This window comes from Oncorhynchus clarkii, chromosome 1, assembly GCF_045791955.1.
Source record: "Oncorhynchus clarkii lewisi isolate Uvic-CL-2024 chromosome 1, UVic_Ocla_1.0, whole genome shotgun sequence".
Classification (NCBI taxonomy): Eukaryota; Metazoa; Chordata; class Actinopteri; order Salmoniformes; family Salmonidae; genus Oncorhynchus; species Oncorhynchus clarkii.
Window position 1 is genome coordinate 39780563 of NC_092147.1, and position 13808 is coordinate 39794370.

A 13808-nucleotide genomic window follows, 5' to 3' on the forward strand; every position below is an offset into this window, starting at 1 on the left:
ACAGTAGGCCTAAAGCCCACCTTATTGTTGTTGTGTGGTGGCATTGAGTGGAAGTGAAATACTGTTCTGTGCTTTGGTTCGAGTCGACCTCCATTGCTCCTGTCCCAGATTAAAATATCAACTCTTATCCAGGGTAGATTTTTAGATTTAGTAATTTTTTATTTCCTTTTCTGTCCTGCTCAGCTATCACATTGCATGCAGCTTTCATATCCTTTTAGTAGTTTGTTTTTCAACTTTTTGTGGGTTAATGACTCAGGTGTTTTTTACCTTTAAGACAGACAGGTGTGTGTAAGCGTGTGAATGAGAAGCTTAACCATTAAACATAAAGTGTCACCGGTAACCTGTTAGTCTAGCCACACTTAAAAACTTCTTTGGGATCAGTATCCCTTCCACAGGATGGGTGAGATAATGTAGGCTAATGTGAATAGCGTGAGGTTGTAAGTAACAAGAACATTTCACAGTACATAGACATATCTGAATTTGTTTGAAAGCTTACATTATTGTTAATCTAACTGCACTGTCCAATTTACAGTAGCTGTTACAGTGAAATAATACCATGCTATTGTTTGAGGACAGTGCAACATTTTGAACATGAATAAGCATATTGGGCACAATTTGGCAGTCTTGATACAACATTTTAAACAGAAATGCAATGGTTCATTGGCTCAGTCTAAAACGTTGCACTCACACTGCTGCCATCTAGTGGACAACATCTAAATTGCACTTGGGCTGGAATAATACATTATGGACTTTCTCTTGCATTGCAAATATGATGGTACAAAAAAAATACAAAATAATGTTTTGGTTTTTTCTTTTACCAGATCTATTCTGTTATATTCTCCTACATTCCTTTCACATTTCCTCAAAGTGTTTCCTTTCAAATGTTACCAAGAATATGCATATCCTTGCTTCAGGTCCTGAGCTACAGGCAGTTAGATTTGGGTATGTCATTTTAGACAAAAATTGAAAACAAATGGGGTGTATCCTTAAGAGGTATTAAGCAAGGCCATTTACAGTAGCTGTGGGCTCTGAGAAGCGCTATTTGTTAGGAAGGGAGGCTAGTTAGTGACACATTCACAGTGACACATTCATCTACAGCTTCAAAATGTAATATCCAGCTACCCGGATAAAGCACTAAATAAACTTCAGTTCGTGCTAAATACTGCTGCTAGAATCCTGGATAGAACCAAAAAAATTGATAATATTACTCCAGTGCTAGCCTCCCTACACTGGCTTCCTGTCAAGGCAAGGGCTGATTTCAAGGTTTTACTGCTAACCTACAAAGCATTGCATGGGCTTGCTCCTACCCATCTCTCTGATTTGGTCCTGCCGTACATACCTACACATACGCTACAGTCACAAGACGCAGGCCTCCTAATTTTCCCTAGAATTTTTAAGCAAACAGCTGGAGTGGAATGGTCTGCCTACCCATGTGAAAGACGCAGACTCGATCTCAACCCTTAAGTCTTTACTGAAGACTCATCTCTTCAGTGGGTCATATGATTGAGTGTAGTCTGGCCCAGGAGTGTGAAGGTGAACGGAAAGGCTCTGGAGCAACGAACCTCCCTTGCTGTCTCTGCCTGGCCGGTTCCCCTCTTTCCACTGGGATTCTCTGCCTCTAACCCTATTACAGGGGCTGAGTCACTGGCTTGCTGGTGCTCTTTCATGCCGTCCCTAGGAGGGGTGCATCACTTGAGTGGGTTGAGTCACTGATTTGATCTTCCTGTCTGGGTTGGCGCCCCCCCTTGGGTTGTGTCGTGGCGGAGATCTTTGTGGGCTATACTCGGCCTTGTCTCAGGATGGTAAGTTGGTGGTTGAAGATATCCCTCTAGTGGTGTGGGGGTTGTGCTTTGGCAAAGTGGGTGGGGTTATATCCTTCCTGTTTGGCCCTGTCCGGGGGTATCATCGGATGGGGCCACAGTGTCTTCTGACCCCTCCTGTCTCAGCCTCCAGTATTTATGCTGCAGTAGTTTGTGTCGGGGGCTAGGGTCAGTTTGTTATATCTGGAGTACTTCTCCTGTCTTATCCAGTGTCCTGTGTGAATTTAAGTGTGCTCGCTCTCATTCTCTCTTTCTTTCTCTCTCTTGGAGGACCTGAGCCCTAGGACCATGCCTCAGGACTACCTGGCATGATGACTCCTTGCTGTCCCCAGTCCACCTGGCCGTGCTGCTACTCCAGTTTCAACTGTTCTGCCTGCGGCTATGGAATCCTGACCTGTTCACCGGACATGCTACCTGTCCCAGACCTATTATTTGACCATGCTGGTCATTTATAAACATTTGAACATCTTGGCGATGTTCTGTTATAATCTGCACCCGGCATAGCCAGAAGAGGACTGGCCACCCCTCATAGCCTGATTCCTCTCTAGGTTTCTTCCTAGGTTTTTGCCTTTCTAGGGAGTTTTTTCCTGGCCAACATGCTTCAACACCTGCATTGCTTGCTGTTTGGGGTTTTAGGCTGGGTTTCTGTACAGCACTTTGAGATATCAGCTGATGTACAAAGAGCTATATAAACACATTTGATTTGATTTGATTCACAATCACCTTTGTTTTTTTATATATCTGTTTTGTTTGTTTTATTGGTGGGCTTATTATGAGGCACTTAAATGTTCAAGGCATTATTGCTGCTTCAACAGTTCTGGTTTGTGGCAGGGAATGCATCTCTCCAAGCTGTCTTGTAAGAAAGGTTTTTAATAAACATTATTTTCCTTTTACTACAGTTGTTCTTTGGTACACATGCACATGTGCACACTACATATGAAATCAATGTTGTTGTTGTTTCCTGTCTGTACAAATGTACTCTTTCAATCCATAGACTTACTTCATCAACATCCCTGTAAGGCTAAAAACTAGGTCACTCATGACCACAGCTGCTTTTGGGGTAATTACTTTTATCTCAACCTCACTCCTTCCCACTCCTCCTTTTCGCCTCCGTAGAGGGATTACATTTCCCTAATTTCTCAAATGTGATGATAGGGCACTGGTAAGTGTGATTAAGTGTGCCCAGGGTAAGCTGGGATAGTCCCGTATTCATAAAGCACCTCGGAGTAGGAGTGCTGATCTAGGACTAGTTTTGCCTTCCAAATCATGTCAAATAAAATTACATAGATGGGAGGGACCTTATCCTAGGTCAGCACTACTACTGTAAGATGCTTTGTGAATACAGGCCCAGGCGTATATATAAAGTCAGCACTGTGGAGGATCCATTCGGTTGAGGATGGGACGAGCTGCCTCTCTACCCTGCAGGAGAGGAACCACCTATGTCACAGAGCTCTATGAGTGGTTAAGGTAAGACTTGTATCTAATTTTATCTACATTCAAAATATCACTTTGTGTTTTAAAGATCTTAATTGATTGTTCTTTTAAGGACTTCTGAAGTTAAATATTGATTTTGTCTGGTTCATGAATGATGGCAATCAACTATAGATGGGTTGGTTGTTTAGCAAAAAAACTGATGCGTGCTCAACTATGGGGCAACACAGACGGGATTGGATTTGATTGTTGACAACATGTAAACTATATTTTGTCTTCAATGTTTATTGAATACATAAATAAATGTGCACAGTGAGCACTTGTTGTCTCTCAAATACATTGTACAGTTGTTTTTTAGCTAGCCAGCAAATGTTTTGCCATATTAGTATAGACTTGAAATCAGTCAAAACAGCTAAAAACAAGACATGGTATCAGCAACATAAAACTAGCTAACACGAGCTACCTACGATTCTCCACATGGCAGCTTCTTGTCATTGTTGCTAGCTATCGGGCCATCCAGAATCACAACATCACACAGACTTCTGCCCCATTGAAGTGTTCGCATCGTTTATAGATAACCACTTAGAAAAATGACCATAAAAACCAAAGCCCATTCAACTAAAGGCAAGAAAAGCAATCTACTGTATTACACATTGAACCTCATGTAGATTTAGAAATCCATTGAACAGTTTAATGACAAAAGTATTTAAAATTACAAGTCTATTTCAGAAAAGGACAGTGAAAAGTCAAATTGTACACTTCTGTTAAAAGTCTCAAATAGCTACAATTGTTTGCAATTTTCCATCAATCTTTTGCTGGACGGCTTAAATAGAAGTGTCCTGAAATGGCTTCCCACTGGGCACACACTGGTTGAATCAACGTTGTTTCCACATCATTACAATAACACGAGTTTGAACCAACCTGGAATAGACGCTGAATTGACGTCTGTGCCCAGTGGGTTATCAGTGATAGTTTAGCCTAATTACCCTAACACTCACCTGCCAGGATGTAAAGAAGCTTTCAGCCATATTAAACCACTCCAGGTTATTAAAGAGCCACTGTTGAAGCTGTTTTTTTGATTTAGCTGTCTAAAGCACTGCATCTCAGTGCAAGAGGCGTCACTAAAGTACCTGGTTTGAATCCAGGCTGCATCCCATCAGGCCGTGATTGGGAGTCCCATTGGACAGCGCACAATTGTCCCAGCATCGTCTGGGTTTGGCCGGTGTAGGCCGTCATTATAAATAATAATTTGTGAACTGACTTGCCAAGTTAAATAAATAAATAATAATACATGTAAATCCATTATTCACGATACAGCTGAGTCTATATAATTTTACACTGTTGATTGAGATCTACTTTTATAATTAAGAGGAGTAAATATTTTCATTTTAAAACATTTTTGTCTGTGTTCTTTCTTTGGTTGTGTTTATTTGTGATAGAACATTTATGAATGAGTGCCCTAGTGGACTGATCACTCTGCATGAGTTCCGGAGACACTTCTGTAAGGGTACTGTGGGCAATGAGTCAGCTGAGTATGCGGAGCAGATATTCCGTACCTTGGATAATAATGGGGTAGGCACCAAAAACATACTTTTCTCATCTTTACGTCTTTAATTCTTTCCCGTCTGAAAATCTGAAAAGTGTTAGCCATCCTTAAAACAGACTGCATATCAGCTCTGTATAGGTGCACTGCTATTGACATATTTCTTTACAAAATACTGGAAATAATATACATTGTGTACCTGTGTAGTATCACACTAACTATTCTATAACAACATTGTATTAATATGTTGCTAGTAAGTTAGAAATGTACTGCAAATCATTTCCTGGTAATTGCATAGTAGTGGAATTAAACATTATTTGGTTATTGCACAAGTGGAATAGGGAACAGGCGTAAAGATTTACTGGAATGCTTATCACTGTGTGTGAAACTGAGGTTCTGTGGTTATCCACAGGATGGGGTTGTTGACTTCCGGGAGTATGTGAAAGCCATCAGTATGCTGATTGAAGGTACCCCAGTGGAGAAACTACGCTGGTCCTTTAAACTCTACGATAAAGACAAAGATGGAGCCATATCACGCAGGGAGATGCTGGAGATCATGCAGGTAGGTCCTAACCATAGATATATAACATAATACATTATATTTCATTTTGTGGTTCCAACTGGAAGGTGCAATGCTAGGACACAGTGGGAGGATGCAAATTGAACAATGTTACTGTTCTTTACCTTTACTCAAAAAATATTTGCTCAAATTCAGATTACCTCTCAGGATAATTCATGACTGGAATTTGTGTGGCTGCTGTGGGAGCCTACTGGCACTGCATTGCACTGGCAGTGGCACTTGCACTAGCTGCATTCATAGCAGACATAACTGTGCTTGTTGTTATTCACTAGATGGCGCTAGATGTCCAATTTCACAACAATGTGTATGGTCTCTGTTTACAGGCTGTGTACAAGATGAGCGTGGCAGCCTCACTCACCAAGCCTAACCCGCTTACAGCTGAGGAGTGCACCAACAGGATATTTGCAAGATTGGATAAAGACAACAATGGTGAGGACTGCACAGAAACCATTCCAAAACACACATAATCCTAATTTACGGTTATAAAACTTTTAGCATCCTCAGCTGGTTACCTATTGCTGCCATTATTCTGCTTCTACTGTAATCATCCAGCCCTGCCTTGAACTCTATGTTCTGGGACTTGTGATTGTATCTTAGTCTTGTGAGTGTGCAGCCAATACAAGGCTGTAAACATATTTTTTATTATTCTATTCTATTCAGCCATCATCAGCCTGGAGGAGTTCATCGAGGGGGCCCTGGATGATGAGTGGATAAGGGAAATGCTGGAGTGTGACCCCAACACTGTGAAGGTTGAGAGGCCCCCCAAGGGCCACATCTTGCTTTAGTAAGGACAGACAGAGAGGTGCTGTGGATCCAGAGTTTCGTTTCATTCTACCTTGGATGTCAGCTGATGAACTGAACTTGGCCGAGACAATATATGTAATCTAGCTATATTTGTAATGCTTCAACTGTTTCCAAAAGCCAAAACTACATCAAAGTGTTTACATGGTGTTACAGGTCTTGAGCGCATTTCTATAGCCTACTACCATTTCTGAACAAAATGCCATTCTATTAATTAGGTCTAAGATGTGATTTTTTTCTTACTTTGTGTAAGCTATACATATTTATTTGATTTTGTTGCCGTTTTATTCTGTCCTCACACTATTTAAAAAGGCTCATTAGTGTTTTCTAGCTGACATTTATTTCACATTATGTAGTTTTACTCTGTCCTCTTGTATTTTAGCAGTGTCTGTGTCTGAGACATAATACAAGCCAAATAAAATGTGTGGGAAATGGCATCTTAGTTATCCCTTATATTTATGAGCAGAAAGAAGGACGATAAAACACAGAAATTTGTAAAGTAACGATGAAATACATTTACAGACAATTTCACGCTAATTCTGTGCCCCCTTCAGACCACATGAGAACATCTTGCTTTTTCAAAGTTGATTGGCAGGCACCTCCCAAACACGGAAAAGATCCCAGAGAAATGACTCTTCCCAAACCAATCCAATCCGGAGCGGGGCGGGATGTACATTCAATGCCGTTTCCACTTTCCAACTTTCCACTCAACTCCCATTTTTGACATGGCGTAGGGAAGAGGCAACGCAGCGGGCAGGCATTGTAGCGGGAAAACCGTGATCAGTTGATAAAGTAGAGGAATTTCTATGTTTTTATTTCAGTAGGTTGATATACATTTGCAAGTTGTAACTAAGAGTCAAGCAGAGTTTAGGTAAGTGCGACATTTACGCAGTTTTGTATCCATCTAACTCGGTCTTATTGCGTAGAGTCTGCTGTGATTCAACGCAGAAGTTGGCAACAACGTTGACAGACGTTGTAATGTTACTGTTATCCGTCTCGTTCTAATCTTTGCCATTTTAATAATGGCATTGTTTCAATATTATCTTTGCACGTTGATTTATTTGCCAGGGAACTTGTCTTAATCATTTTCGAGTAATTGCTTCTACAGTTATTTGCCTTCAGACAGCATTTATTTTGATCCAGTGAATGCATTTAGCCTACGTCAAAGGACTTCACTGTTCCAGTGAAAAGTTTTAATAATTAAAACCTAAGATACAATGTAGTCAGCAACGTGGCTTGTCCCTACATTGCTTTTGTTAGGTTTGAAGTATTATAACATTTCACTACAGACAGCTACAGATCGCTTTGAGATGCTTTCAAACACTTGCTGCCATTCACCAATAGCATGTTAACGATTTCGCAACACAGACAGCAGTGTTTTTACAGATTGCCACGAATGTTCTCACCCAGATTCAGCTTGATAAATAGTTTTCTCTAACCTTACAGTGTAGAGTTTAGACCTAGACACAATCTCAACTGTAACTAATGCTTTTCGTGGTTTGTTTTGGTTGATTGCTCATTGCTCCAATCCAGACAGTAGTCAAGTCAACTGTGATATTGACATGTTCTATTCTGTTTATATATTTAAAAATAATGTATTAGTTAATATTTCTGCATTGGCTTTTCGGGTAGAGAATGCATCTCAAAAGGAGTCTACTGCAGCTAATAGCCAACTAGTCAAAGACAACACATTTTTGTTGTCACTCACGGATGTTGGGCAAATTGAGGTAATGATTAGTTTGCCCCATATTCAGAGCACTGGTCTCCTCCTGTCTTTTTCCACAGATGTCCAACCCTGGTTCAAAAGTCAGGGAACCCCTTCATGTCAGAGGTTGTTCTCCTCTACATTGCACAATAGCAAATAGAAGTCGATGGTAAAATCAATCAGTTCAATGGCGTCCTTGGTATGTTCTCTTCTTATCAGGCATAGGTTACTTGGCTTTTGAGTATGACCTGTTCTAGAGCGGGCCAAATTGGAATGCTATTTTTTTTGCTGCTGAGTAATGTTAAAATAATGTCATTCATGCTACCTAAAATAGTAGCTATAAGTCCTCCAACCAACTGAACAAGGCATGCATGTGGCGAAACATAGACACTTCAGAACTCTGTACAAAAAAAACGTATTCAGATGCTTGTCATCACATTCAAACTATTTATTTTAGCTCACAGCTGTCTCTGATATTCTCTGAAACTTCATACTTTTTTGTTGTTGTAGCTCTTGTCTTGCACCATGTGCACATAAAAATGCCATAGAGATGCAGTATTTTTACAGTAAACTAAGCTATATATAGACATAGGGGAAGGCCCCTTTGGATCATTAGCTTTTAACCATTCATATAGTTGTGTGGGGTATAAAATGTGTGATATATTTTGCCCCCTCACCCAGACCAGGTTTGAAATAGCTGGGAGTTTATTTCAGATCAGCCAGTGTCCTAGAGGCTGCCTGCTCTGGATGGCTCGGCTGCATCTGCTGCCTTTGGAGAATAGAAATGCCATGATCACATGCAGGTGGGAATAACTCTGGACAGCTCTGAACTTGAAGACATATCAGGTGTAAATAGCAACTTGTTGCCATACTGGCACTGTGTGTGTGGAACGTACATTGACATATATAAATGGGGCATTTACAATAGAGAAATATACTAAAGAAAATCACATGTTGATTGATTGGGGAACCAAGTGTACAGTAAAGACACAGCTAGAACACAGCTAATACTGTGTACTAAAATAAGGTGCTGAATAGCAAGAGCATGGCATGAAGTGAAAAAACTACTTTTCTGACAGTCAAGATCCAGGTAACCTCTAGTGCGCTGTCACATAATATTGTGATTACCTTCTCTGTCATTCATCCTCAGTACAGACGTCTGTCTTTGCTATTTCCTGTGCTGGGGAGTACATTCCTTCTTTGAGCTAAGAGGAGAAGATCATAGGGTAAGAAAGCTAGGCTCAAAGTGGGTCAAACAGACTCAGTTCTGGGTTGTAAATGTGTAAAAGTGGTTTATTCAAGGCATATGTCTCAAGAAATGAAATCCTATGAGGAAAGCCAAGCGTATCTATGAAGAATGTCTTTGGTGGATCCAGCTCTGGCTGAATCAGATGTTTATGATTGAGTATTGTTAGATTTTCTATTATTTTAACATTGACTGGGTCAACAGTACTGTCCCTCCCTCCCTGGCTGTCTGGCAGAATACTGTGCAGCACACATGGGGATCGGTGCCAAGATCGTAAATTCCTCTCTCCCATGCGGAGCTCTTTATTGCCAGAAAAACAACACATAGCAATGCATTTCAGCTTAGTCTCTTGGGATTCAGAGCCAGCTCCCAGAGTTGCATGGCTGCCATAAATGCTTATTTTCTTCCCAGACGAGTGGCCCTCAGGCTAGTGTTTTTCTGAAGCATGTGCCAAGAGAGGGTTTTCTCTCTGTTAGTCAGACAGGCAGAGTTCAACATAGGACAGGGGTTTGTATGCTGTGCTCATCAGGGAACGCAGGGGAAATCGCTTTAAAACGCTTCGCCACTGAAATGAAAATGAGCATTTCTTATTGTCCAGGTTGTCCCTTCTTGTTTTAGTCCATTTTCTTCCATTTGGTGACAAATGAATGCGACCCAGGATGAGCTTGGTGCTCTGTGGTGTGCAGAGGATGGGTTGTGATGCTTTCTCAGCCTGAAGGGCCCAAAGCTGGATCTGAAAAGCCATTAGTGAGAGGATTACATGCCTGAAGTTGCTTCTTGAGGACAATAGTGTTTGTGAGTGACTGTTGAGCAATGTTTTTACTCAGTACAGTAGGTCTGAAAAGCATATTCAATCAGACAACTGCCATTACTGTGCAGTGTTGTCGCTTGGTATTGTCATTGTGATTTCTTTGCAACCGTCCCTACAGTCTTTGTGTTTGTCAGTTCAAACCCCCTTCAGCATCAACAACAGTTGATCGTGTGTCTTCTTGCACTTAGTAGTTATGGAACACACTAGGTGGTTCTCAATATGCATGCTACCGTGCACCACACGCTCATGCTCCTAGGGCATTCTCCGAGGATGTTCTCTTGAGTACGTTCTTGTGTGGAGAACGCATAAAACATTACATTTGAGAAGCACTCGCACTCCTCCTACTGTATTACCTCACTCTGCACCTCCCCATTCACTGGGTCGCAAGATAGCAATTCTTTGTAGCCAGCCAGCCTTATTGACTTGCTATGGACTTACCCACTCACTGAACCTTCTTCCAGCCAGGACAATGGCAGCAATAGTCAAAATAAGATATACACAAAGCTAGCAAGATGTGAATTGTAATAAAGTAGCTAACCAGATAGTTTAACAGGAAAAAATGACCTAAAACTAATGTTATGCAAGGTAGATGTCAATTCTTTGTGGGTAGCTAGTTAACTAACAATTATTTTTGGCTATCGGGCAAGCTAACAGTAGTAGCTAGCCAGTTAGCCCTATTGACTTACTATGGGCTTGCGATCTACGCACACTACGGTGGGTATTGTAGGCAGGTAAAGATGTCAAAATTTAAATGGCATGTATTTATTAACATATCAAGATCAAATATTTTAGTCTGGCAACATATGAGATGTGAATAGGCAACATTTAATTCCAAAGTTGGAGTGTATACTGTCTCGCTTAAGCTCAAATAATGTCTGCCATTGATTTCAAGAAATGTTGTGTAATTCTTTGTGGTTGGGGCATATTTCTGGGCATACTTTCAGTTGAAGCTTGCATTGATGCATGCTTCAAAATATGTACAAACTGAGTACGCATTCGAGAAGGGCCCGGCGTGTTCTATTTCGCATACTTTCATTTGGACCATTCCGTGCTCCAATTTGCGTGTTTGGAGAATGGCAGTATGCATTTTGAGAAACACCCGCTGAGGCCTAGACGACTTTAAAATGATTTCAAATAGTATTTGAACCCATGTCTTGTACAGGCTGGCTGCAGACAGTTGTTCATGAGCGATGAGTGGAACATAGCTGCAGAGGAAGCATTACCGCCATTAAGCATGCTTTGTTAGGAAGTCTTGTCGAGCTGTTGCGTACACAGCACTAACACATTGAATGCATAGAGGCCATGGAGGATGATTTCATGTCAGAACCGCTCAGATGGAAGTGTTCAGACATGATTCCTGAACTTGTGAACTTAAAGTGGATGACAAGTGGGCAGCAGGCTTCAGAGCAGTGAGCACATCTGGTGTGGAGATGCCTGTCTGTTTGAATTGTGAGGGCCAAGTGTTTGGCAGGTGTCAGCCAGGCAGGCCACTATTTGTCTTCAGGGATGTGCTGAAATAGGGGTTTTGAGTTGGGCTACATCACAGATTGTCTTTGACTTTGATTGAATAGCATCATGAGTCATTGTAAACAAATTGCTCCCGCAGAAAGGATGCAGGACATGTGCAGTCTTAGCTGTGGATTGTTACGGCTGTTGGTTCTGTGACGTTGTGGCTTATTAGATCTTAGCCTTACTGTTAATTGTCCTGATTCTAGTTTTTCCATGGTTCCTCCAATGCACAGTGAGAGCACTGCTATCACTAATAGCATATTTGCCTCAACCTTTCATGGTCTTTCTGGATTGTGCTGAGTCGAGTGCAGTCTTCCATCTAATTCTGTTTGTCTGACATGTGAAGAGACAAAATAAAAGCAGACTTGTGGACAAATTCCACCTTGAGACAAGTCAGGTTAATTCTCCACTTGCCCTCTGTGATTCTCTGAAGCTTTGAATGTCTGCAGCTTAGGCTAAATCAGTGAAGATGCAACTTTTTACAAATAAACAGGACTGACTTTTGTTATATGCTTTATTGACAGTTTGTGTCACTGATGTTGATTGTCTTTGGCTCTGTGAAATGATTTAGTCCTATTTTTGGCCACCTGAGTTTTGGATTATTGCTTTTGAAATTACTCCAACCATGGGCCTAATACAAATCCCAACTATTTATAAATGCGTATGCTTCTGAAAGTTAATCATTTTAGAGTTACCAGAAACTCTGGAATTACATTTCAGGGGGAGATTAAAGGGTTTTAGTCTCTTGGAAGTATTTAAAGTCATTCAAAGGATTTCTGTCACTTGATGATTAGCCCCAAATTACAGTGCCTTCAGAAATATTCACACCCCTTGACATTTATCACATTTTGTTGTAAGAGCCTGAATTTAAAATTGATTAAATTGAGATTTTCTGTCACTGACCTACACCCAATACCCCATCCATGTCAAAGTCATTTTTTTTAAAACTGAAAGGTCTTGCATCATTAAGTATTCAACCACTTTATGGCAAGTCTACAGTGCATTCAGAAAGTATTCACCTTTGGCAGTGATTACAGCCTCAAGTCTTCTTGGGTATGATGCTATTAGCTTGGACACCTTGTCCCGAAGCCACTCGTGCGTTGTCTTGGCTGTGTGCTTAGGGTTGTTGTCCTATTGGAAGCTGAGCCTTTGCCCCAGTCTGAGGTCCTGAGTGTTCTGGAGCAGGTTTTCATCAAGGATATCTCTTTCCCTCGATCCTGACTAGTTTCCCAGTCCCTGCCGCTGAAACATCCCCACAGCATGATGCTGCCACCACCATGCTTCACCGTAGGGATGGTGCCAGTTTTCCTCCAGACGTGACGCTTGGCATTCAGGCTAAAGAGTTCAATCTGGGTTTCATCAGACCAGAGTATCTTGTTTCTCATGGTCTGAGTCCTTTAGGTGCCTTGTGGCTAACCCCAAGAGGGCTGTAATGTGCCTTTTACTGAGAAGTGGCTTCAGTCTGGCCACTCAGCCATTAAGGCCTGATTGTTGGAGTCCTGTAGAGATGGTTGTCCTTCTGGAAGGTTCCCTCATCTCCACAGAGGAACTCTGGAGATCAGTCAGAGTGAACATCAGGTTTTTGGTCACCTCCCTGACCAAGGCCGTTCTCCCCCGAATGCCCAGTTTTGCCTGGAGGCCAGCTCTAGGAAGAGTCTAGGTGGTTCCAAACATCTTCCATTTAAGAATGGTGGAGGGCACTGTGTTCTTGGGGACCTTCAATGCTGCAGACATTTTGTGGTACCCATCCCCAGATCTGTGCCTTGACATAATCCAGTCTCGGAGGTCTACGGACAGTTCTTTCGACTTCATGGCTTGGTTTTTGCTCTGACATGCACTGTCAACTGTGGGACCTTTCCAATCAGGCCTGATCATCGACAACGACGAGACAGAGACCTGGCCGTGTGGTGCCAGGACAACAACCTCTCCCTCAACGTGATCAAGACAAATGAGATGATTATGGACTACAGGAAAAGGAAGACCAAGCACGCCCCCATTCTCATTGACAGGGCTGTAGTGGAGCAGGTTGAGCGGGCACGACAAAACAGGAGACTGAAAAGATTTGGCATGGGTCCTCAGATCCTAAAAAAAAAAGCCAGACTACGGTTTGCAACTGCACATGGAACAAATATTGTACTTTTTGGAGAAATGTCCTCTGGTCTGATGAAACAAAAATAGAACTGTTTGGCCATAATGACCATCGTTATGTTTGGAGGGAAAAGAGGGAGGCTTGCAAGCTGAAGAACACCATCCCAACCGTGAAGCATGGGGGTGGCAGCATCGTGTTGTGGGGGTGCTTTGCTGCAGGAGGGATTGCTGCACTTCACAAAATAGATTGCATCATGAAGGAAGAAATTGATGT

At 41.7% G+C, this 13808-nt stretch overlaps 2 protein-coding genes across 5 annotated transcripts in view; both read left to right on the plus strand.

Annotated features, from left to right (window-relative positions):
* Positions 1-3216: 3216 nt before the first annotated feature.
* Positions 3217-6530, plus strand: LOC139416203 (guanylyl cyclase inhibitory protein). The gene is made up of 5 exons (XM_071164602.1): positions 3217-3287; positions 4691-4823; positions 5207-5356; positions 5698-5803; positions 6035-6530. The coding sequence occupies exons 1-5, from the start codon at positions 3217-3219 to the stop codon at positions 6157-6159; spliced, it is 585 nt and encodes a 194-aa protein (XP_071020703.1). The 3' UTR covers positions 6160-6530.
* Positions 6531-6853: 323 nt separating this feature from the next.
* Positions 6854-13808, plus strand: part of LOC139406958 (liprin-beta-1-like) — an 80246-nt gene continuing 73291 nt past the window's right edge. For 2 of the 4 annotated variants that reach the window (XM_071150176.1, XM_071150190.1), the window contains exon 1: positions 6885-7046. The gene's annotated coding sequence lies outside the window, so the exon portion shown is untranslated. Of the gene's footprint in view, positions 7047-13808 lie in introns of all 4 variants that reach the window. The other 2 variants (XM_071150183.1, XM_071150166.1) reach the window with 2 other exon arrangements.